Source organism: Schistocerca piceifrons, chromosome 1, assembly GCF_021461385.2.
Source record: "Schistocerca piceifrons isolate TAMUIC-IGC-003096 chromosome 1, iqSchPice1.1, whole genome shotgun sequence".
NCBI lineage: Eukaryota > Metazoa > Arthropoda > Insecta > Orthoptera > Acrididae > Schistocerca > Schistocerca piceifrons.
This window is the reverse complement of record NC_060138.1, coordinates 491989853-492016329: the sequence shown is the minus strand read 5'-3', so window position 1 is coordinate 492016329 and position 26477 is coordinate 491989853. Positions and strand designations below refer to the sequence as shown.

The 26477-nt window shown below is 43.9% G+C and overlaps 1 protein-coding gene across 1 annotated transcript in view; it reads right to left on the bottom strand.

The window, feature by feature from the left end:
* The window catches only part of LOC124795499 (chorion peroxidase-like), a 244959-nt gene extending 231365 nt beyond the window's left edge, over window positions 1-13594 (bottom strand). The window contains exon 1 of the mRNA XM_047259556.1: window positions 13455-13594. Within this exon, the coding sequence (XP_047115512.1) occupies window positions 13455-13468 (14 nt within the window). The 5' untranslated portion in view covers window positions 13469-13594. The remainder of the gene's footprint in view (window positions 1-13454) is intronic.
* Between the last annotated feature and the right edge of the window lie 12883 nt (window positions 13595-26477).

The window sequence follows — 26477 nt, the reverse complement described above, 5'->3', positions numbered from 1 at the left end:
ATGCAGACCGCGTGAGACGACGCTTCATACAGTCCCAAACATGCTCAATGGGGGACAGATCCGGAGATCTTGCTGGCCAGGGTAGTTGACTTACACCTTCTAGAGCACGTTGGGTGGCACGGGATACATGCGGACGTGCATTGTCCTGTTGGAACAGCAAGTTCCCTTGCCGGTCTAGGAATGGTAGAACGATGGGTTCGATGATGGTTTGGATGTACCGTGCACTATTCAGTGTCCCCTCGACGATCACCAGTGGTGTACGGCCAGTGTAGGAGATCGCTCCCCACACCATGATGCCGGGTGTTGGCCCTGTGTGCCTCGGTCGTATGCAGTCCTGATTGTGGTGCTCACCTGCACGGCGCCAAACACGCATACGATCATCATTGGCACCCAGGCAGAAGCGACTCTCATCGCTGAAGACGACACGTCTCCATTCGTCCCTCCATTCACGCCTGTCGCGACACCACTGGAGGCGGGCTGCACGATGTTGGGGCGTGAGCGGAAGACGGCCTAACGGTGTGCGGGACCGTAGCCCAGCTTCATGGAGACGGTTGCGAATGGTCCTCGCCGATACCCCAGGAGCAACAGTGTCCCTAATTTGCTGGGAAGTGGCGGTGCGGTCCCCTACGGCACTGCGTAGGATCCTACGGTCTTGGCGTGCATCCATGCGTCGCTGCGGTCCGGTCCCAGGTCGACGGGCACGTGCACCTTCCGCCGACCACTGGCGACAACATCGATGTACTGTGGAGACCTCACGCCCCACGTGTTGAGCAATTCGGCGGTACGTCCACCCGGCCTCCCGCATGCCCACTATACGCCCTCGCTCAAAGTCCGTCAACTGCACATACGGTTCACGTCCACGTTGTCGCGGCATGCTACCAGTGTTAAAGACTGCGATGGAGCTCCGTATGCCACGGCAAACTGGCTGACACTGACGGCGGCGGTGCACAAATGCTGCGCAGCCAGCGCCATTCGACGGCCAACACCGCGGTTCCTGGTGTGTCCGCTGTGCCGTGCCTGTGATCATTGCTTGTACAGCCCTCTCGCAGTGTCCGGAGCAAGTATGGTGGGTCTAACACACCGGTGTCAATGTGTTCTTTTTTCCATTTCCAGGAGTGTAGTTGTGTAACTAAGGAGCGGAGTTAACGAAAACGGCTAAAGTGGAAAAAAGTCAACACCATATCCCAATTTGAGGCCGGCCCCTGAGACGAAGATGTACTGTAGAGTCATCATTATCTGACACACTCGAAAACCAAGCAAATTTTATACGCTCATGTAGTGTTTAACACACATCAAAAAAACTTTTGCATCACCCCGGTTCCCAGAACTCCTGTACATAGACGTCGACTGTGTGTACTGTATCACAGACACAGTCCCTTTGACTGTTCAGAGATGTCACTAGACCCGCCCAAAGATGTAAACAACCACGTACGACCAGCGACTATTAGATGGAAGGGGTCCGACAGCCGATGAGTTCCAGTCACTCCACCAGGAAGGGGGTACACGGCTCGTGTTGTCTGTAGTTCAGCCATGCTTGGACGGTCAATACCGCGGTTCCACCGCGTCCGCATTCTTACTTTGTGCCAGGAAGGCTCTCAACAAGGGAAGTGTCCGGGCGTTTCAGAGTGAACCAAAGCGATGTTGTTCGGACATGGAGGAGATACAGAGAGACAGGAACTCTCGATGACATGCCTCGCTCAGACTGCCCAAGGGCTACTACTGCAGTGGATGGCCGCTACCTACAAATTATGGCTCGGAAGAACCCTGACAACAACACCACCATGTTGAATAATACTTTTCGTGCAGCCACAGGACGTCGTGTTACGACTCAAACTGTGCGCAACAGGCTGCGTGATGTGCAACTCCCGACGTCCATGACGATGTCCATCTTTGCAACAACAACACCATGCAGCGCGGTACAGATGGGCCCAACAACATGCCGAACGGACCGCTCAGCATCACATTTCTTCACCGATGAGTGTCGCATATGCCTTCAACCAGACAATCTTTGGAGACGTGCATGGAGGCAACCCGGCCAAACTGAACACCTTAGACACACTGTCCAGCGAGAGCAGCAAGGTGGAGGATCCCTGCTGTTTTGGGGTGGCATTATGTGGGGCCGGCGTACGTCGCTGGTGGTCATAGAAGGGGCCGTAATGGCTCTACGATACATAACTGCCATCCTCCGACCGATAGTGCAACCATATCCGCGAAATATTTGGGAGGTATTCGTCTTCATGGAGGACAATTCGCGCCCCCATATTGCACATCTTATGAATGAATTCCTTCAGGACAACAACATCGCTCGACTACAAAATGGTTCAAATTTCTCTAAGCACTATGGGACTTAACATCTGAGGTCATCAGTCCCCTACACTTAGAACTACTTAAGCCCAGCTAACCTAAGGACTCACATACATCCATGCCCGCGGCAGGATTCGAACCTGCGACCGTAGCAGCAGCGCGGTGCAGGACTGAAGCTCCTAGAACCGCTCAGTCACAGCGGCCGGCACTCGCTCGAAGAGACTAGCCAGCATGTTCTGCAGACATGAACCCTGTCGAACATGCAAGGTATAGATTGAAAAGGGCAGTTAATGGACGGCGTGACCCACCAACCACTTTGAGGGATCTACGCCGAATCACCGTTGAGGAGTGGGACAATCTGGTCCAACAGTGCCTTGATGAACTTGTGGGTAGTATGCCACCACGGATACAGGCATTCATCAATTGCAAGAGGAGGTGCTACTGGGTATTAGAGGTACTGGTGTGTGCAGCAGTCTGGGCCACCACCTCTGAAGGTCTGGTTATATGGTGGTACAACGTGCAATGTGTGGTTTTCATGAGCGGACATGATGTATATGTTGATCTCTATTCCAATTTTCTGTAAAGGTTCCGGATCTCGGAACCGAGGTGACGTAGAACGTTTTGGATGTGTGTAGTAATTAACATTAGGACATGAATCAGTCTAAGTTACTGGTTACCGAGCGTAGTGGGGAACTGTTCGTGGGATTGATATTCAGGAGGAGCGGAACTCAGATCACCGTTCTGCTATCCAAGTTGAGATTTCACGATGATTGTCTAAGTAGGTTAAGGCAAATGCGGAGATGGCTCAGCGAGAAAAGACGTGACCGGCTTCCTCTCACAGCATTTCTCCTACCCGATCTTACGCTACGTCTCTAATAACCTTGCCGTGACGGGTCGTTGAACGCTAATCTTCTGGTGAGGTCCATTACTGTATATTCAGCTGACGATAATTACTTTTCCTGCTAAGAGACACGAAATGGCTGTCGCCCAACGTGATGATCTAAAACATCTTCATAACTACTTTCGCTCAGAAAAGCTCCAGCAAGATGCTCACTGAACACTATGACACTTATTGCCGTAGTTTTCTTAACAATCGCAAAAGCAGTATCAAAATATTGTCTTCAAACCAAATGCGAATTTTTAAAAAGGTAAATTCAACTACGTGTCACTTCCAACGTTCTACACTTAATTTCAGGGAAATGTAGTCCTTGAGATTCTGCGTTTTGTTTTGAGAACTAATTTGACGAGATGTTCTTTCGCACTGCAGTCTGTGGTGCGTGGTGTTCGTACAGAGAAGCTGCATCGCGCCATTCGAAAGTTAATGACAATGGCTAGAAAATTAGTGTATTAAACAATTTGAAGGGAGAACAGAGTATTGCTCCCGTGCACTGATATTATGCTACATCTTCTACATAAAGAACGAACGTCTGAATGTCATTATTTTGGAAGAATGCAGCAGGTACACACCAGAAACAGTTCGTTTTAATGTGCAATATACTGAAGGGGAATGTGTATCGTAGCTGTACGTGCTGTGGAAAACTGATCTTGGACAGACAGTGGACTGCTACAAAGAAGTTATCAGTATGCAGGTAGTGAACACACAAAATAAATCTGACGTTGCTTACAGTTGTGCTTTATCTTAGGAAAAGGAGGACTTGCTTCTTCAGTATGAGTCTAACACATCTCGTATTTTGCATACAAAGAGATTCCATCCCTATCGCGCAACAGTTCATCAGTAGCTAGTCTGGTGGAATTACCGAAGACGTGAGGCAGATTGGCTGTCGATTCTGGCGTAATTGCGGAACAATAGGTGCTTTCTGTAAAGAATTCCTTTCATCGACGAAGCCTTGTTCACATATGATGAACGTGCTACCCAAAGATATAAATGTTACTGCATTGTAACTGTCTTCGAAAGCCGAGGGAGAATGAACGTTAGACTTCGACAGGAATGGTAGTTTTGCTTTCCAAGGAAACAGTTTCGGCCACTCGCCTGATGTGATTGAGGATAATTACAGTAAATCTAAAGTAGATTCATTGTTGAGACTTAAAAACCGATCTTTGCGAATATGTTAGCGACCCAAACTTTGCGGCAATTCACCTTAGTGATAGTCAGCAAGTAGTTTTCCGTTGTTTCTTTGTTCATGAACATAGCTTTTACTGGCAATGAGTACTCTTCATATGTTTATAGCTTACCATATTTCTGATAGAGGGAAATTTCATTTGGAAAGTGTAGATTGCGTGGTATAGTAGTACGTTTGACGCTTGCCCTTTAATCTCAACGTGAACATAGTTACTTCCCAGCATAGCTTCTGGTACTTGAACTCTACAGTCAAACTTATAGTGCAGGTAGTGGTAGATTTACATTGATTTCTGGAAGAACGCTTTAGGAAGTTAGTGTCGTTCCCTTCAACCACGACTGCTTTTTTTTCAAACGCGGTACTTGTCGTGTTCGCAGAAACATAAATCATACTACTGATTGTATTGACAACTGCTACTCCAGCGAAAACGGAGAAATCTTCACAGGTCTTGGATCCTATTGAAGAAATGAAGCATATAATAGAATGTGGAGTTATGTCACGATAACGAGTGACCCGTAATTTTGCAACTATGTTAATTCAAATACTTCTAATGGAAACAGAATTATGGATTGTTCACACAGCCAAAAGTTCTTTGGAGGACGTAGCGCAACTTGCGTCTAGAAAATGTAGGCTGATAACAGCTAAGGTATAATGAATCATACCAAGAAGTAAGGTGCAGTACAAATCGAAAGAAGCTGTACAATTAAGATATTTATTTTTAGAAAATTAAAAGAAGGGGATCTTGTGTTTAACGTATCGGTTTGAGAAGCATACAAAACCAATTTGTTATTTAAATGTGCAGTAGTGGCCGTGTTGTTACGTTAACAAGCTAGGCATGGTTGGCGGAACACCAATAAGAAATTATTTTCTATCTCCGTTAAGTGAATTTTTGTTTTAGTTACATCAAGAGAAGAACACGCCCAGAAAAGTAAATACATGAAATATAGACTGAAAGGAATATTATTTGCTGCCCCAATAATATTCAGAAGCTAATGCTTTCATGCGAGCCAGCGTAAAGGAATAACCTTTTTAAATAAATATAAATTCATCAGAGTGCTTGCAAGTTTTGGGCGCTCACAATATAATCTGTACATCACTTCAAGTTGTAGTCAGATAGCCCAAAAACAGAAATATTATGTTCGCATGCTTAATTCCAAAGCTTTGTTGGATTAATGGTAGGCTGGGGGCAATACTTTCTGCAAAGTCTTGGCAGCACAAGTAATGAATGCTGTCAGCCGTAATTCCGTGGACTGCGTTGCATCATCTGGAGACAGCAGATTTATGGCCTCCCGCAGTCTAATTTAGTTAGAAATTTAGCACGAAATACTGCGAATTCACCGCTGGGAAGAACTGGTCTGTTTTAAAAAACACGTGAGAGCCGACGTTTTCACTTAATTTCAGCAGTTATGTTCTGGACTAAGAACCTACAAGATCGGCGCCTGGTAGAAGATTACTGAAACTCAGTCAAATCCTCAGATGACATTTTATTCTACGGCGCGATGTTATACACAAAATGATTTGATAAATTTCGGCAAGGACGTCGGAGGACACACCGACACTCATCCTCCCACTATATGTTTTCGTAAACAAATGGTTCAAATGGCTCTGAGCACTATGGGACTTAACATCTGAGGTCGTCAGTCCCCTAGACTTAGAACTACTTAAACATAACTAACCTAAGGACATTTCACACATCCATACCCGAGGCAGGATTCGAACCCGCGACCGCAGCAGCAGCGCGGTTCCGGACTGAAGCGCCTAGAACCGCTCGGCCACAGTGGCCGGCTTCGTAAGCAAGTCTTCTAACAATAATACATGGTGAAATCAGGAGATAGATTATTTCCAGCCCAGAAATTTCATCAAGATAAACAGGTAACAGACAGCCAGAATATAGAATACAGCTATTGTTATCGAGACCAGCTGCAAGTGTTAAGCATTTAGCAGGATAGAGGTTACTGCCCCGCGGGAGAAATTCCCTTTTACCGGCTGCTGCCGCACCCAGTCTGTTATTGAAGGAAAGGACCACACCCACTAGCTAACCGGAATATTGCCTCAGTACTTTTTTTCTCTATTCTCGACAAGCCTGCAGTGGCGAGCAAAATCGGGCAAGATGTGCTAATGGTTGCGACAGTGGTCTTGTTACGGGAGGAGCAGAGCTTAAGTTATCGTCAGAGAAGCCTATGTTCTTTTTAAAAACGCAAGATGAGTTGTTGTCCTGCACGATTCACCAACAATTCATTACACGTTAGACACAGTTACATACAGAAGGAATAAGCCTTGATTACGACGACGTGCAAAGTTAATGGCGCCAAGCACAAATCCATTTTTGTCCTTTCTTCTGAATGTTTTCCATGTATTTCCTCATAAGCCTCTACATCACATACAGTGATCTTGTACCTCAACAGTCCTTAAGGAAAGGAGGAAAGGACTCTCTTTCTTCACTGAGTCATCGTTACCTAGTTTCACGTGGCTTATATAAACTACGCAACTTAAACTCGCTGGAGCGTTCTCAATCAGAGTCATCAATGAAGTTTCATAAATTTTCCCAGGTAACTCTCCAAGTTTACTGTAGATGAGACTTGTTGCTCCTAGTCTCACAACTTACGTTATATGTACTTGGCGTACCTATTCAGCTTGCTTGTAAATTTACTTATCGTTGTGCATGGCGACGAAACAATATCATTCGCTCGCCATTTAGAACATTGGACGGGTCACACAGGGTTTGATCCCCTTGATTTCTCTCTGTAACGCCAAGCGACTGCTGGAATGGTTGTCTTAGCAGTTTACATATTTTCGAAGAGAGATGCGGTTCTCTGTTAACTGGGCAGCTTCACGGCACCAGTGCTGCGCCTCAAGAAATGCAAATAGCTGCTCTGTACACCGTTACGCTGCGTTGTGTAACGCTACACTCTGTGCTAAACTGTCACGAATCCCGTCTTCCCGTTTGTGCTTATGACACACACGGAGTTACGTTGCAAATGGACCTTGGATAGCCCCACATCGGCATTGCGCACGCTGTTTATCTACGCTAGAAGGTGTGTCATGCTCTGGCTTACAGCTATACCACTAGAGTAGCTCCCAAGAAACAGTTCAAAAGTCTGTTAATACGAATGTGCATAACGGTAATTTTATGTCGTTGGCGATGCACTTTTTATGGCCTTAAATCTTAACTACAGAAAATCTGAAGTGTTGATACATCCCACTTTTGCCAAGAAGGGAAGAGGAAACTGAAATTAAAGCTGAAAACGATACACAGATCAAAACAAATTTTTCGGCATTTCAGGTCTGTTTTTCTTTACAGAAGCCGGTGTTTTTTTTATGACTGCTATTGTGTGGCGGCCGGTTCTTGTCATGACAGTGATTATCTGTTTACTGTATACTGTACGCTGGATAGTTCTTTTCCATGCCATAGAGCTATACCTGTAATGGCTATGAACTTAGTACTGCATGGTAGCTGAAGAGTACACTGATATCTTGTTCATAAATCAAACCATTTTCATAGTACTTCGGAAGGAAATATTTTAAAAAAAGAACGTACTTTATTTACTGTATAACATTAGGAGCCAAAGCAGTGTTATATATGGGGCAAATCAATAGCTATCATGAAGATGTTGAAGAACATCTTTTGCGGTTTAACAGTTTGCCCAGATATCTTCCTAGGGAGAAGATAACGCCACCGTTATTGACTGATCGGGATTTTGAAACTACAACACTGGCAATCTACAAACACCCATTTTTAATTACGCGTATAACATCGTAGTAACGTTTCGACCTTTTGTTGGCTGTAATAGTGTTGTTTGCGTAACGAGATTTCTTGAGAACTTCATTGGACATTGATACAGAATGTGCTGTCTGTAGCTGTGACAAGGACTATGGCAACCATGGAGATTCTTACTTCCAAGTGGCCTTTCAGAGTGGTATAGTTGCAGGGACAGATGGTCACAAAGATTCCTCCGCTTTGACAGATACTAGTCTCCCATCGCTGATTCCGACTTCAGCAACATTCTTTTCAATAATTGTTGAAGAAAAGAAGTAAATAAATAAATACTACCTCAGCCGCACACTGAGAGAGGCATTCATTCGGGCATTCACCTTAATACCATGACACTGCAAAAAATCTAAATTGGCATAGCCAGACTAACATTTCAATGCTCTTGTTTCAGTGCCTGAACGCCTACTATGTCCACTCGCGCCGGTAGTTTCCTTAAAACTAGTAACACAGATGTGAAACTCCCTGAACCCGTTTGCATACTTAGAAAGATGTAGAAATTCGTCAAGCGAACGTCTTACAGATACCGGGAAACGGCCGTATTATCCGGACTGGACACTGACATTTGGACAGGAATAGCTGCCAGCGTGCATCTACAGAGTCCACTCGAACAAGCCACGTGCGCCAACAGCGGTGTGTTTACGAAAGGCATCGCCGCTGGCGCTTTGATGAACTGCTGGGAAAACTTTGCGTCACTGCTTTCTACGGCACGAGATGCATGCAAGCCCCAAGGCGAACGACGATGCAGTGGCGTCTGTCGCGAGAAGATGGGCAGGCCTTCTCGGCCGACGGAAGACTACTCTACCCCGCAGTCGGAATACCGTAAATTTGCCTTCATCTTACCGTCTCTCTTGTTTCATGTGAAACCGACGGCGTGCAGCGTGACAGCAATGAATATTAACAGCTTTTGCCCGCGTTGTGCCGGCCGCGGTGGCCGAGCGGTTCCAGGCGCTCAGTCCGGAACCGCGCGACTGCTATGGTTGCAGGTTCTAATCCTGCCTCGGGCATGGATGTGTGTGATGTCCTTGGTTTAGTTAGGTTTAAGTAGTTCTACGTTCTAGGGGACTGATGACCACATATGTTAACTCCCATAGTGCTCAGAGCCATTTTGAGCCTCCGTTGTTGGTTACACATGGCAGCAACCCAGCAATACTCTCCACTTGTCTGTGGTCTCCTACAGTTGCTGAATGTCAATACCACGAAACCGTTGTTTTTTTTTATTATTATTATTACTGACGGTGTGATTTCTTCAACCTTTCTTTGTTTTGTTTTCTGCTTCACATCAAAACTGTCGAAGGGGCGCAGAGGTGTCAGCCTATTTGTATTGAGTGGCACTATACAAAAATATCTTCCCCTAACTTTTGACGAGTGATCACTCGATGATATTTGGTTTGTGGGGCGCTCTTTATCGTTGATGTCCTTCTTATCGAAATCATATTTTCTCATTTTGCTGAGAGGTCTAACCATGCCTAGCATTCGATTCGGTACAGCGAACCATGTTCTCCGCGTCTGTTGTTGTCATGGTGTCTCACTGATATATAACCACATGATAAGTTTGACAAGACGCCAAAATTCGTATTTAAAATATTTATTTAAACGTGCATAGTTCGTGTTGTACGGCAAAAAACGCTTTCTGAATGATAGAATTAGTCGAAGCACTAACAGAAACATAATTTTACTTGTATTCCGTAACTTTTATTCTAATAGTAAAGACCTTTGTCCTCAGTAACCTAGAACTGCAGCCAGTGTTGACACAATAAGAAAGACGTTGGCTTCTGGCCTCGTTTCGCACCGTGGTTGCGAGGTACGTTTCAAAATTAATGTCCTCCTTCGTAGTCCTCAACTCGTTTCATAACAACACTGTTTAATGCAACGACAAAAGCACACAGAAACTTCACTGGCGTGCGTTGACTTCAGTAGCACGAAACAATGCACAGTTTCGCAATTCTTACGTGAGATGTTTCATGAAGTACGAAGTGTTTGTTGTATCAAGCACCTGTCCGTGAGTTTTCATAATCGAATAAGAACACACCAACTGAACAATTCACTTCACGAGATGAAAGAAAAAATTAAAATAAGCAAATTGACGCATATTATGGGGAATTCTGTAAATCTTGAAATACATCAGTTATTCCACGAGTAAAAACTGATGCATTTTTTGTCGATATTCACACGAGACATAACCCATTTCCAGAACATCCATACGAACAAACGAGAGTTATTTTAGTCGACGACAGAGTACTTTTACTGCATAAATGAGTCCAGATGTCGGCTCACTTCCAAGCATCGAAAGCGACCTTGAGTCCAAGCTTACTGCTACACACGTAGATGACTGACAGAATTCATCAAAACAATTTTAGATAAAAATATATCTCTCAGAAACGTTCAATTATTTTTGCAGCAGCAAGATCATAAAATTTGATACTAATGGAATACCTTCCACGGATATACGTGAATAATTTAGTGTATGTTAAAACACTGAAGATCGTCGAAGACCTCTCAACATTCGTTTCGTCGGCTATTGAAAATATCAGCCGAAGCTGAGAAGCGTTTACTTAAATCGGACAGTCTCTTGTTGACAGATACAATTAGTCTCTCGCCGGCCGAAGTGGCCGTGCGGTTAAAGGCGCTGCAGTCTGGAACCGCGAGACCGCTACGGTCGCAGGTTCGAATCCTGCCTCGGGCATGGATGTGTGTGATGTCCTTAGGTTAGTTAGGTTTAACTAGTTCTAAGTTCTAGGGGACTAATGACCTCAGCAGTTGAGTCCCATAGTGCTCAGAGCCATTTGAGCAAATTAGTCTCTCAGAATGTTAAAGGTGGAGATGTTGACCATTACTGTTGTAACAATATCTCGCTATTAAACAACATTCAAAACGTAGCGATCATATTTAATTATCGATTTCCTTCTACCAGTTATACCCTGGGAGTCAGTTGCTAAATGTTGATAATGAAGGACTCTGATTGACCTTGGTCGAAGCTAACAACGTGATTATTAAAGCAAAGTATAAGGAGTGGCACGAAGGGTACTTTGTATTTAAAAAATTTTATAAAAAATTTGTTAGTCGTCTAGATAGTACACCTACAATATGTAAATTGTTTTATAGAAATATTTAAATCTGTATATAGAAAACTTATTCTTTTCATTTTCTGACAAATTGCAATTGTACTCGAAGATGGAATCTTGAGTTTCGCTGGCAGTGACTCTACACACACCGCCCCATGAGGCTCTCAATTGTGCCAGTATGTATTTCCTACTTGTAACTAAGAAATGAAATATGTTACTGTTTTCTCGTCAAGTCCCTAAAAGAACCTTGAGCACCTATATTTTGAGTGTGTCTCAAACAATTGTGAATACGTCTACGCCTAGCCTAAGAAACTGCTTCTGTTGTCGTGGCTGATTTAGCAGACGTAATACCAGGTTTTCGAAGAGCGTGTCTTATTTTATAAGGAAAACACCTTCATATTTTGCACGTCAGTGTACTACAAACAGTCTTAGATATCCAAATACTAAAGAACTTCGATTGTTTCCTGAAGGAGAAAACTACGAAGAACTGTTGGTGAAGAACGCATTTCGCCACAAATACCTTTGAAAAGTTTTATTTTGCTCCAGGGCTAGTTTCTGTCTGCTAGGTTTCGGTCTACCAGCCCATCTTCAGATTGTTTTATTACAGTATAAGATTCGTCGGCCGCATTTCTTCTGATCGTGTGCTGCAGAAGAATATTTGAGTAGTTAGCGCCATTTTATATAAAGCATGTATAACATTTGTATATTAATGTGCATCCAGTTAATAACATCTAAAGTCAGTGAGTTAAATGCACTTTCATATTTCCTAGTTAACTGCGTTTTGTTTCATTCTAGAACAAATGTAGGTGCATACAGTTCGCTCACTTTATAGGTTATTAATCGCATGCACTCAGCATATTTTTCTATGTTATACCAGGATCCACACAGCAAATAAAGTGGCGCTAACTACTCAAATGTTGTAATGAGTACAGGAGGAGACGACATCCTACTGACGAATCGAATAGTACAACAAAATGAGTGTAGCCAACTGATGACAGCCCAAAACAAAGTTCAAATCTTTGTGGTTGGTATTATTCTCTTTCAACAATGATTAATAACAGCCACGGAATTCAAGATTGCTTGAACACTATCGATTTTTGGTAGATGGAAATAAAAGCGCAGTACGGATTACTTGGTCCATACCAAAGAGGTATAACCTTACGGAATAACAAGCGAAATTTGGATTGAGGATTTCGTTGATAGGGAGGACACAACAAGTTATCCTGGATGGAGAGTCATCGACAGATGTGCAAGTAATTTCAGGTGTGCGCCGGGGAAGCGTTTTGGGACACTTGCTATTTATATTGTAAATTAATGACCACGCAGGCAGTTTTAATAGTAAGCACAGAATTTTCGCAGATGATGCAGTTGAGTGTAATAAAGTACTTGTCTGATAAAAGTTGCATAAATGTTCGGTAAAGCCTTGGTGAGTGGCCCAGAGATTGGTAACTTACTGTCAATATTCAGAAACGTGAAACTGTATACTTCAAAAACAGAAAAAAAATGCAGTGTCTTATAACAACAGCATTAATGACTCACAATTAGAATTGGTCATCTGACACAAGTGCCTGGGTGCTACACTTTGTAGGGATATGTAATATGTAATGCAACCGTCACACAGGCTCAGTCGTAGGTAGAACAGGTGGCAGACTTCGGTTTTTTTTTTTTTTTGGTAGTTTACTAGGAAACTATACCTAGAATATTCCTTAAGTGTGTGGGATACGTATCAGGCAGGACTAACCTATTATACTGAAATTATTCGAAAACGGGCCGATTGTATTGTGACAGGTTTGTTTGATCCACGGGAGAGTGTCACCGTGACATTGAAAAAAGTGAGATGGTAGATGCTTGAAGAAACTATCCTTCGACAGTCTACTTACGATGTTTCAAGAACCAGCCTTAAGTGAGGAATCTGTACTACAACCTCTTACGTATCACTCGTAGGGTTCGTGAGCTCAAGATTACAGGAAGAAGCGATAGTAACAGGTACAGTAAGCACCCTCCGGCATGCACTTCACAGTGGTTTAGACAGTATGGAGCAGATGCAAGTGTAGGGCTTAGCACCACTCGTTCGTACGGCCTGTACGCGTTTTTCCACACTGTAATTCTCCCTCGCGACGACGCGATCGCTCTCCGCAGCGAGAGTGGTCAGCTGGTGCGGCGTGGTGCGGCGCGGGAGCGCGCGCGGACCGGTTGGCGATCAGCTGAGTGGCCGTTAGGCACGTGAGGACCACCTACCTCGTCCGTAACATGTTGGCTGGCTGGCCCGTGTCTCAGAGTCCCGTTCTGGCTGTGTACTGGGCTGCGCGTCGCGAGCTGTCTAGCACACACTCCGCACCGGGGCTGCGACGAGACTGTAGCGAGCCGTCGGCGCGCGGGTAGGCGAGCCGGTGAAGGGAGTCGCGGCCCGCGAGCGTGGCCCTGTGCAGAAAGGGCGGGGGAGGCGGAGGGGGGCGCAGCCGCAGCCGCGGATCGCGGAGGCGGCACCGGCGCCGCCGGCGGCGGGCCGCTTTCATTTTCACCCAGGCGGGATTGACGTCGTGGACCGGGCGCGGGCAGCCGCCAGCGCCGCCAGCAGCCTTCGCCAGCCGGACCCCGTAACGTCCGCGTATTTCCTCAGGGTCGAACCCAACTGTACCGCGCCATATCTAACTGACGGAAGCATGTCTTAAACCGACAGATTAATTGTCGTCCCTCTTGATGTCGGGCGCAGTCGGTTCAGGCCTGTATTCTTCATCTAAATCACCACCCTCAATTCACAGCTAAAGCCCTGTTACGCGATCGACTGTCTGATCTTAATTGACAACCGTCGATGTTTACTGATGATGCTTTGGTGTGCGGAAGGTGTCGAACACGAGTGACTGTAGGATGATATAAGATGACTCAGAAACATCTCCAGTAGGTGTAACGAATGGCAGCGAAAACTAAATGTAAAAGAATGTAGTTTAATGAGGATGAGTCGGAAAAACGAACCTCTAATGTTCTGATACAGCGTTAGCAGTGTCTTGCTTGACACAGTCACGTCCTTTAAATATCTGAGCGTAACGCTGAAAGCTATATGCAATGGAGTGAGCACGTAAGTATTGTGGTAGGGAAGGCGAATGGTCGATTTCGGTTCCTTGAGAGAGTTTTAGTAAAGTACGGTTCATCTGTAAAGGAGACCGCATTTATGACGCAAGTGCTATCTATTCGTGACTACTGCCCGCCGGCCGGTGTGGCCGAGCGGTTCTAGGCGCTACAGTCTGGAACCGCGCGACCGCTGCGGTCGCAGGTTCGAATCCTGCTTCGGGCATGGATGTGTGTGATTATCCTTAGCTTAGATAGGTTTAAGTAGTCCTAAGTTCTATGGGACTGATGACCTCAGAAGTAAAGTCCCATAGTGATCAGAGCCATTCGAACCATTTGAACTACTGCTCGAGTATTTGGGATCCGCAACAGAAAAACACCGAAGCAATTCAGAGGCGTGTTGTTAGATTTCCTACAGGCAGGTTCGAAAAGCACACAAGTGTTACGATGAACTACTGCTCGAGTATTTGGGATCCACAACAGGAAGACACCGAAGCAATTCAGAGCCGTGTTGCTAGATTTCCAACCGGCTGGTTCGAAAAGCACACAAGTGTTACGATGATGCTTTGCGAACTCAAATGGAAATCCCTGAAGGGAAGGCGACGTTCTTTTCGAGGAACACCATTAAGAAAATTTAGAGAACCGACATGTGAACCTGACTGCAGAACGATCCTAATGACGCCAACACTCATTGCACGTAAGGACCACGAAGATAATACGCTAGAAATTAGGGCTCATACGGAGGCATATAGCCACTCGTTTTTCCTTTGCTCTGTCTGCAAGTGGTACAGGAAAAGAAGCGACTAGTAGTGGTACGGACAAAAATGGTTTAAATGGCTCTGAGCACTATGGGACTTAACTTCAGAGGTCATCAGTCCCCTCGAACTTAGAACTACTTAAACCTAACTAACATAAGGACATCTCACACATCCATGCACGAGGCAGGATTCTAACCTGCGACCGTAGCGGTCGTGCGGTTCCAGACTATAACGCCTAGAACCGCTCGCCCAACCCGGCCGGCAGGTACGGAGCACTCTCCGCCGCGGACCGCACTGTGATTTGCGGAGTATCTCTGTAGATGTGGACGTAGATAATCGAGACGTGAGAGTCTGCTACAGCACCCCTGTCGTTTTATTCCTGTACTTAGTCTCGTCTGTATGGAGTGGTCACTTTCGTTTACACGTCAGCGCCAAAATTGCGTGTGTTGTGAGAGCTGTCTGCTGTGTAGCTTGATAGCTGAACTGTCGAAATGAGGTTCTGAGGAAGAATTATTTTTTACGAAAAATCTAAATACAGAAACAAAATGCAGGAACAAGCAATGATAATAGTGTTTATTAATAACCAAAGCACAATTCGTAGTGGAAGTTGTAAAACACCGTGAAGTGCATTCTCTACACGCCTGAGAACTGAAAGGATAGGAAAAGCGTCATCCAAACATTTCGGAACCTATACATTTGTAAGCTACAGAAAATATGTACTTGCAAACACACCAAACAATATCTAGAACGCAGTAAATAGCTCCATTTTTGCTTTATCCTTTATGTCTGGTTCTCTTGATAAGCGCCAAATAAAGATTATTTTTCTCGTCAAGTAATTCTGACCTTTTCACTGTTGAAATAGTTTTCATTATTACACGATTACATATTTGCGTTCTTATTTATCCACTGTGTAGGCTTTTTTCTATACTACGTAAACTTTTTGGTTTCACGTATTTCGCCTGTCTTGTAGGAGAACATGAGTAGGACAAAATACCAGGAGCTTATGTAATGCAAACAACACAGTTAGGATTAAGGTGAGGCCATAGCACAAAATTTATTTCTATAGTAAGAGTGAACTCGCCCAGAGTAGCTAAACTTCCGACGTTAGAAGATGCCGCCATATTCTCCTCCTTTTGCGCACGCACAGTGTGTATCATGTTCGTCGGATCACGTGGGTTGCTGATTTACGCGAAGGCACGACAGGCGCACGCACTTCGATTTTGACCAAAATGTCGCTTATGTGAAACGGTATGAGAGTTCGTAGAACCACTTTCAGACCCTTACTCGACCGTTCCACTCTCGAATAGCACGTGGGGGAAAAACGAACAGGGAGAAAACCAGCACTTCATTATTTCTCTGCAGATGTGATGTACATATACCGACAAATAATTGATTACAATATCCGTAGAAATAGATGACCTATTGAAGGGAAAGAGCTTCACGAATTCAGCAAGTCAATAATTCGTTGGTCCACTTCTGGCCCTTATGCAAGCAGTTATTCGGCTTGGCACATTGATAGACTCGTTGAATATCGTCCTGATGGATATCGTGCCAGCTTATGTCCAATTGTCGCTAGTCGTCGGGGCTCAGTTCGAAGCGGGACTAATCACTGAAGACAGTTCTACTGCAGTTAATGAGATTCCAGATCGAATATCGCCATGGAAGACATCCAACAACTCTACCAATCAATACCAAGCCGAATAATTGCTTGCCTAAGGACCGAGTTAAACCAAAGCGTTATTGACTTGATCTCCCCGCGACGAAAAAGTCTTTGTTTCAGTTATTATCGCCCCAACCCGCTTGTCATACACGGGATACTCTCTCCCCAAGTCTGCGTTCGATGTCCTCCGCCAGTCCTGTCAAGTAAGTGTTCCATATTGCGCACCAGTACTTCAGCAGTGAACTTGCAAGTGTAATGCACATAGTCTTATAAGGGTTCTGCCAATAAAAAACGAAGTGTTTGATTCGCCTTTCCCACATCTGTGTGATGGTTCTAATTTAAATTGGTCGTAACTGTAAACCTTACGCATTTACTTGAATCGACAACATTTAAATATGTGTAACTTATCGTACAATAGAAAAGTAATGGGCGTTTTTTAGTACTATGTGGAGGGCATTTCGCTTTTTATGGGTCAACGTCACTTTTTGTCTATTCCGGCAGAACGGGTGGGTGAGTGTGTTTCCAGTCTAAAAATTTAGCATTTCTCTATTACTGCTGTATTACATGTATAATTCGCAACCCGCCTTACGACGTGTGCCTGACTGCACTTTTTGTATTACTATCACTCCCCCTCTCCCTCCACTCCCCCGCCACTTTCCTGTTCCAATCGCCAACGGTATGTAGAAAGAGCAACACTCGGTAAAACTAGGTGTGAGGTCAAGTCCTCTAATTTTTCCTTTAAGGTCTTTCCTTGAAATGTACATAGGAGGAAGCAGTATACTGGTTGACTCTTCTAGGAATGCATGGTGTCGGATCTTTAAGAGTCAACCACACGCTGACGCTGAACGCCGCTCTTGTAGCGACTAGCATTGAAACTACTTTCTGTCTCAATCACACCTGGTAAGGGTTTCCGACTGGCGAGCAGTACTGAAGTACCGCTCGGAAGAGTCTTTCGTTAACTATCTCCTTCGTGGATATACTACATACCCTGAAGATTTTTTCAATGAATTCTATCTTTACCTGCAACTTCATTCATAAGGTCATTGCACTTTAAATTGATCTGTACACATACTCTCGGTAGGCCGTGGTGGCCGAGCGGTTCTAGGCGCTACAGTCTGGAACCGCACGACTGCTACGGCCGCAGGTTCGAATCCTGCCTCATGCATGGATGTGTGTGATGTCCTTAGGTTAGTTAGGTTTAAGTAGTTCTAAGTTCTAGGGGACTGATGACCTTAGCAGTTAAGTCCCATAGTGCTCAGGGCCATTTGAACCAATCTCTTGTCTGGAAACAAGCTTGTTCCATTCACTCTCGGCATTTGCCCCCTTGCTTGAATCCAGTACTCCTCGGTTCTGCCGAAGATTTGGTGGGCCGGCGGTGTTAGCTGAACAATGACGGTCACTGCACACTCTGCTGTGATCATAGTCGTGGACATTGTGAACAATAGCTGTAAGTGTACAATTCTCCGTTTGGTACAGACTGTAGTGTACCTTGACAGTGCAGGCTTCCACGCACTATCATAAAAGTGTTGGTGTTCCATCCGACTCGTCCGATAGTTGCTACATTACTCCGTATTTTAATTTGCAGCTCTTGGTGATTGTATCCCAAAGGATTTTCCATTGTTGTGAAGACGTTTCCCAGAAACAAAGGCAGCTGAAGTACGAAACCCAACGAAACATTCCAGCCATTTCAGCTGATTTACTGTCCCGCAATCACAAAAACGAATATAGTATCTCAGTCAACCTCCGATTCGGTGCTAGTATGGTTTCTGACTCAATAGATGCCTTCGATTCGTTTGCGGACTTAATGTAACATAAAAAGTTCTTAGTATTTATAAAACTTCCGAGATCAGGGGCGTGGCCTACAGCGGACATCTTTAGAACTGAGACACTGGCAACTGGTTAGAAAGCTCAAGCCAACCCGAACATAAGGGAGATGTGTAGACGGCACGTCAGTCCGTCACCTGATGTACAACACGTACGATCATCTTTGGCAGAGGACCTCATTTTCAATTACAAGAATTCTGTCTTCATAATTCGTCTCTTTGTGTATCTGATCGAGCACTTGTGGCCAAATATACAGACTGTTCAAAAAAGATTCATTCAAATTCACTGGACTACTCCAGTACTTAAATAAATATTCCAACCGGGGATGAGCTTTAACTTACGCATAGGAATACAAACTTTTCGTTTTCAAAAGCATCATCCGATTTCACAAGTATATTAAGATCTGCGGCGAGCTCCAAACACTTCGACAAAAGACCTTGCACCTCTTCTAACTGCAGTCTGCTGTAGACTGGTAGAGGAACGTCGCGTCACAAATAATTGGAAAAACAGTCAGGCCATTCTCGTTTTCAAGAAAGGTGTCGAAAAGACAAGCACAAATACAGGGGTATATGATTGACGTCAGTCTGCGGCAGAATTTTGGAACGCCTTATATACTTGTCTATTATGGACCCTTCTGGAGATCGAAAATCTCTGTAGGTATCATCATGTATTACACAAACAACGATTATGTGAAATCCGTCTCGTCTGTTCATCCATGTGACTCGAAAGTCGGTAGCTACCAGCGTCCAGGCTGAAAGCGGGATCCTTGGCTTCCATAAGACATCTGACGGAATTCCAATCTGCCACTTAATAAAGAAAGTACAAACGTACAGAATATCAGATCAATTTCGGATTGAAGAGTTTCTAGAAAGTAGAACATAGCAAGTCATTCTTAGTGAAAGCAAATCTTAAGCCTTACAGGTCACTTCGGAGGTATCTTAAAGAAGCGTTATAGGTCCGTTATTGCTCAAAACTTATTCAACTGACCTGAAAAGAGAAATGTTGGAAGATCGAGGCTGATCACAGATGAAGCTTTGTGTATAGAGAAGTCGCTAAGCTAGAAAATTGTAGCGAAATGCAGGAAGACATGCAGAGGATCGAGCCTTAATACACGGATCGGCGCGTGACTCTTAACTTAATCAAATGCAACGCACTGTGGATAAATAGGAGGAGAGAACCGTTATGGCACGCTTACACGATTGCCGAACAATCGCTGGAAGCAGTCATAGCCATTAAACATTGAGAGTATATTCAAATCAAATGGCTCTGAGCACTATGGGACTTCTGAGGACATCAGTCCCCTAGAACTTAGAACTACTTAAACCTAACTAACCTAAGGACATCACACACATCCATGCCCGAGGCAGGATTCGAACCTGCGACGTCATGCGGTTCCAGACTGTAGCGCCAGACAAGAGGTACAGCGTATGCTGTCGAATTCGCAATGTTGTGCAGATCTTTCCAGCGAAACGCAAATACAAAGATAAGTGAAGTAAGAAATCAAAGAAATGCAATTTGTAAAGAGCTAGTAGCCACTACCGGTCCCTCACGCCAAAAAAACTGAAATATCACTGAAAAACATTCCGGAAATTAATTTGTTTGTCGACAGCTGATCACAACGTTTTTGTAGTAACTGATAACGTAGTGTGCCTGCTACTGCGACAGAAGCATCTCCAAAAGAGCAGCAGCACAGATGAAGTGGCTGACGCGTGCGGATCGTAGACAAACTTGGGACAGTTACCGATTCATTACTGATGCCAGGGGCATTGGCTGCCAATTGGGTATGGCCTCCCTCGTCAATATGAGTCGCCGTGTCCGAAGCCAGGTGCACAGGATCACGACGAGAAAGCTTTTCTGATTTATTCGCGCTGCCGTGCCACTGAAGACTTCTCAGCCTTCTGCAGGAGTGCTAGTCAAAGCGAGAAACGATTGCAATCACTGTAAAATTTTCTAAGAATTGCAACTACGAGGAAGCCTTTATGTTTCTTTGCATGCTTTTCATGTTAGCAGATTAGTCATGGCGTAAACATTCCTTGACTCCAAGCTGTTTATCATTTCATTTACGACAAGACTGCTGCGGATCTTCACGTTTCCGGTTTTAGGTGGAAACGTGTTGGACTATCAGAGTGATCCACGCATGCTCGCCTCACATAACTTATCTATATCTCCCGAAATCAGATTATGAACTGCGAGAATTGACTGTGATCGTAATATTCACTTAGATATTCATTTATGCGCTGAATTATTTCCGCTGAGCAAAGTAAGCATTAACAACCGTTGAATATGTTTCTTGAAATATTTTCAGATTGCGTTATAGATTATTACTTGGGTCTAACTGCAAGTAAAAGAAGGAATATTTATTCAGGCCATTCTTTCTGAAGATATATTTCTTTGTACTCAGATAAGATGCGAAGGGATTAGCTCAGAAACTTTGAGAGAAAATCAGCTCTAAAATACCAATCTCTGATTCTGTCACGTTGCTCGTTAATTAGGGTTTACAGTCAGAAGAAATACTGTGAAGAATATGAAAAGTTTGATACTATGAACAGCGTGACCGAGTGCTGCCGAACTCATACTGCACTATTCATACGGCTGCGGAATACGCAAATTAAAATTTCATTTTAATGATCTTATATTCACTATTTTCAGTACAGATAAATAGCCATTGTTGTACAAGATGGGCAGTGGGCGTGCACAACTTTACCGAAGCGCTTCAGGTAAAGCGCAGCACGGCATGTCCTGATGACCTTGATGTGTAGCTTATAGTCGTCCTTCGTACTTTCACAAATGTCAAACCTTTGGTATGGGGCATTATAATACCCCAACGACCCCCTTAAAGTCAATTAAGATAGAATAACATAATATGAAGTAGGGAACAGTTATCTTGGTGTAACGGCTCCATGTAAGCCGCTACATGGCTCGACCCCACAACTAAAGACACCTGAGTGCCCTTCCGACACTCAGGGAAGAGGCTGATGATAATTAGTAAGATAGAGTTATTTAAATATAGACGATCATTTTAATATTAGATATGGTAATTGTCTGCAAGGTGTGAATGCGAACGTATGATGAGGTATGCGTGAGATGTCGGCTGTGGGTGTGCTATAGGCATAGTGGAAGTGTAGCCAACCTCGAATCTAGTAGAGCGCGACTGCACTGGACCAGAGAGGCATAAGCTCCACGCACGTCATTAGCGCTCGTTAGGTTGGCAAATAACCGTGTGCGGTATCTTTGAGTCCCTGCGGCCACGATGTGTGGACCCGGACGAGGGAGACCGTATCGGGGTGGTTGCTGGGAAGACCTGGGTGAGTAAGATGGCTGGCTCTGAGCACTATGGGACTTAACATCTCTGGTCATCAGTCCCGGTGAGTAAGCACGCTCTGCTCTATCGCTCCGATAGTTAGCGAAGATTTAGAATTCCATGTTCACTTTGAACTTGGAAGCAGCTTCCCTGCTGAGGAAAGCCACTGTGGTATTTCCTAGAATCATCTCGGGTAGGTGAGATAGGGAGATGATTTCTTTTTCCAAGTAATTTCATGGGAATTGTGTTCACTGCCCTTGGGAGTGAACAGGCGCTCATTGCCGAGTAATACTCAGAATTGCTCAATTTGCATTTCAATGTGAGTGTGAAGTATATATGCAAAGTGTATTTTATTTAAATGTGTTTATTGACTCCTGATTGTGGAGAGATTGGTAACACGTGCTCCGCAGACCCCGTGCTTCAGCTCGACGTAATCACATTTCGTGATCGAGCTGGATCTTCTACGTAAATTCACGCGTGTGATTTAATTGTTCCTTCATAATATCCAGTAAAACTCGTGGAGTTAGTTAAACGTGAAGACGGGACTTGCCCGAATTAAAGTTGCAGTTGGAACCATGTGCTCTCTCCCAATGTTGTCCCACTTGGTGTATGGGAACCCTCCTCTTTTATCTGTTAGATAAAATGAATAGAGTGAAAGTTAGTGTGTGTGTGTGTGTGTGTCTGTGTGTGTGTGTGTGTGTGTGTGTGTGTGTGTGTGTGTGTCTAAATGATGATAGAAATGTGCAGGCGGTAGTCATCGTCGATTCACGGCACATGTTAGCCGGATGTTTAACTAAGTTTACTTAGATATGATACTATTTGTATCACGCCAGCATTCCGTGATAAGTGAGAGGGAATATTTGAGATGGTAATGTTTATTGAATAAATGTGATTGTGTTATTATATAAATATGTTACAGTGACTTCTCCCAGCCACACAATATTCCCTTATCATTTCACAGAATATTTGGTATGAGAATTTCAGTTAATCACCTGTCTATGTCCCACTCACGGGCATATTTCATTTAATAAACTCTGTAAGGTGGTATTAAAACTTCATTATAATAATATTCTAATTCTAACTTGATCAAAACCACCGAATAAAACTTTAGTTTGACTATTGATGCTTGTTGCTGCAAATGGCCGCCGGCGTCTTCTATAGTACAGGTGCCATTTATAAAATTGAGGAGGCCTGCCGAGGGTGCGGAAAGCAAGTATCATGCATTGGCAAATACGACATCTTTGCCGATAAGCTAACACCAAGAAGTTTTGATAACAACAACATTATACATCACTGAGAGTTTTTGTTATGAAAAGAGGAGGAAGAAACCTCAGATTTAATTAATGGAGAAATATCCAAGTGATAATTGCAATTAATATCTTGAGCGCTAAGTCCAAGGTGATGTTAGTCAGAGAGAACTTTTATGTGGAAGAGAGTTGTGAGCGCAACGAAGAAATTCAATGCGCCTACAATACTCTTTCACAGAAGAAGTCGGTTGCTGGCTCTCGTCCTGTAAAGACGTGCAAGAACAATTCTTGTCTTAGTTATTGAGAGTACGGAACGCGACGAGATTGTTTTGCGTTCAGAAGTGTTTCTTGCGTGACGTGATTCACGAACTTCGGAAACTGATTTTCTAAGCAGGGACAGGAACTGATAGACGCGTTTAACCGTGCATAACGGGTTAATTGAACTTTATTGACGAAACTAGTGAATATTGGACTTGACTTTCAAATAGTTGGAACTAAAAGAAGAGTGGATAGTATATCAAAGGACTACACTCAATTAGTCTGGAGTAGGACACAATTACACGACTTCACGAAGATAATACAATTACGCTGAAGAGTCAAGTTGTCCTAATAGTCAAGAAACTTAATTTTAATAGAACTGACTTTACCAACCAACTGCGTGTGCGTGTGGTGCGAAAGTTATAAAGTATTTAGTGGCCAAGGAACAATAAATATCACGCGTGGACCACATTATTAAGTGATTTAATCAATGATAGTTAACCAACGACTGTTCAGCAGGGACAATTTAATCTGAATATGAAAACACTAGTCAAGAAACTTAATTTTAATAGAACTGACTTTACCAACCAACTGCGTGTGCGTGTGGTGCGAAAGTTATAAAGTATTTAGTGGCCAAGGAACAATAAATATCACGCGTGGACTACATTATTAAGTGATTTAATCAATGATAGTTAACCAACGACTGTTCAGCAGGGACAATTTAATCTGAATATGAAAACACCTACTTCATTAATTGAAAAGAGAACTTTTGAACATTTTGTTAACATTAGGGCGTAGGTTCACTCAGACGTGATCTCGCTTCATACAAGTTCAACAACTCCATAGCAACGAGCCAACAACGTACGAGAAGACTGATAATTACAATGTTTCCTCGCAATTGGTGGTGTGTACGATGCGGATGAGATAACATTTAACAACTACTGCATATCCTGGCAATGAATCATTCAATCTTAAATCAGAAGAAGCATCCATCGTACGAGTTCGCACTTCTGTCTCCCGTTCACCAACAGGGATCTACGTCATCGCGCATCGTGTCTCAACTCCACTGCTAGAGCTGTGGCAGCAGCAGCTCTACGGCGTCGACAATATCAGCACGCGGTTGGAGTGCGGGGACGCCACAGCACATAGGAATATGATGTCGACGCATCACACAGACAGTTGCCTGAAATTCAATGACTGCACAACGACTGAAGATGGAATGGACGCAGAATAACAGTTTGGTAAGAAGAGTAACCGCGGACTCTTTAAGGACGACTTCAGCACTAGAAAATCGTAGGATATAACTGCCTCTGACGAATAAGTGGATGGCAACAACTCGACCCAGGCAGAGGTTACAGGCACAGTTTCACCGCCAACTGTCGGGAGCAGATACTAGCTTGTGATGCGTCGACTACCGCCGATAACACTCTATAGAGAATAGAGACTTGCACGGTGAAGATCCTGCGTCAACTGAGACACTGAGTGTCGTTCCTGAAGCAGTCAAATAGACTCCATCGTAGAACACCTGGTATGGAAGCAGCGGTTCTCGCGAACCGTGTCTGTCGAACTCCTGTGGTCAGGGTATGGGGCAATATTGGTGTCACCCCAGGACTGATTTGGCAATTATAAGGCAGACTGGACGCTTTCCACTATGTGGCAAGAATGGAAAACCCTCTTGTTATAGACTACATCACCAGGGTAGCAAATAGAATATTCCAGTAGCATAATGTGAGACCGCACGCTGCAGTTCAGACCACAAATACGTTGAGAAATGTACAGATTGTGATGGTGGTTGTTGGGATGTTTAAGGGGGACTAAACGGCGAAGGTCATCAGTCCCCCATACAGATTGTCGCCTGATTTGCCACTCACAGCGTATTTGGCAGTCTCCAGGCAGCCAGCATGTTTTTCAAGTGTGAAATCTCTCTAGATGACATTCAGAGACTGTTTGCTAGCAAACCACTACGAATATAGGAGTGTATTTGTGCTTGTGGGGGTCACACCTCATAGAGATATGGATGTTTGACATTAATTACGAATGGAAAGACAGTTTAATCACTTAATACTGATTATGTTATGAACATCTCCACATAGATATTTCGTGGTGGGATGTTCCCTTCAGAGATTTTTTTCTTTTTTTTTTTTTTTACGTCTTATGACTCGACCGGTTGATTTTCAGATGAGATGGAAAACTTGACTTATGATATCTTGCAAAGATTTAAACGATGTTGATCATAAAATTTCTTGTGTGCTGGTAAAGGGTCATTCATGCAGAAGAATGACACGTTGAAAATAGCCTTTAACTTCTAACATCGCCGACAACGGCCACAAAAACCTGCGTTGCTTCAATAAATGAAAAACGTGTGGAGCACGTCTATTAGACAATAAGATGATGATTCGCAAAGTTAAAAACATCATACACCATTTATTTACGACAATCTAGTAAACAACATGCAACGTACTCCCATCTGCTTCTCCATGTACAGAAGATGCCTAGAAAATTGACGCAATTTTCGTACTTCGGTGCCACTGTAAGTAGTTCCAACAACCACGCGACTACAGGGTATCGGAAAGTGTGGGAATTTGGAGCACCTAAGGCATTATAAACTGAAAGAAGAAGAGGTTGTAGAGAGTTTCAGGGAGAGCATAAGGGAACAATTGACACGAATGGGGGAAAGAAATACAGTAGAAGAAGAATGGGTAGCTCTGAGGGATGAAGTAGTGAAGGCAGCAGACGATCAAGTAGGTAAAAAGACGAAGGCTAATAGAAATCCTTGGGTAACAGAAGAAATATTGAATTTAACTGATGAAAGGAGAAAATATAAAAATGCAGTAAATGAAGCAGGCAAAAAGGAATACAAACGTCTCAAAAATGAGATCGACAGGAAGTGTAAAATGGCTAAGCAGGGATGGCTAGAGGACGAATGTAAGGATGTAGAGGCTTGTCTCACTAGGGGTAGGATAGATACTGCCTACAGGAAAATTAAAGAGACCTTTGGAGAGAAGAGAACCACTTGTATGAATATCAAGAGCTCAGATGGCAACCCAGTTCTAAGCAAAGAAGGGAAGGCAGAAAGGTGGAAGGAGTATATAGAGGGTTTATACAAGGGCGATGTACTTGAGGACAATATTATGGAAATGGAAGAGG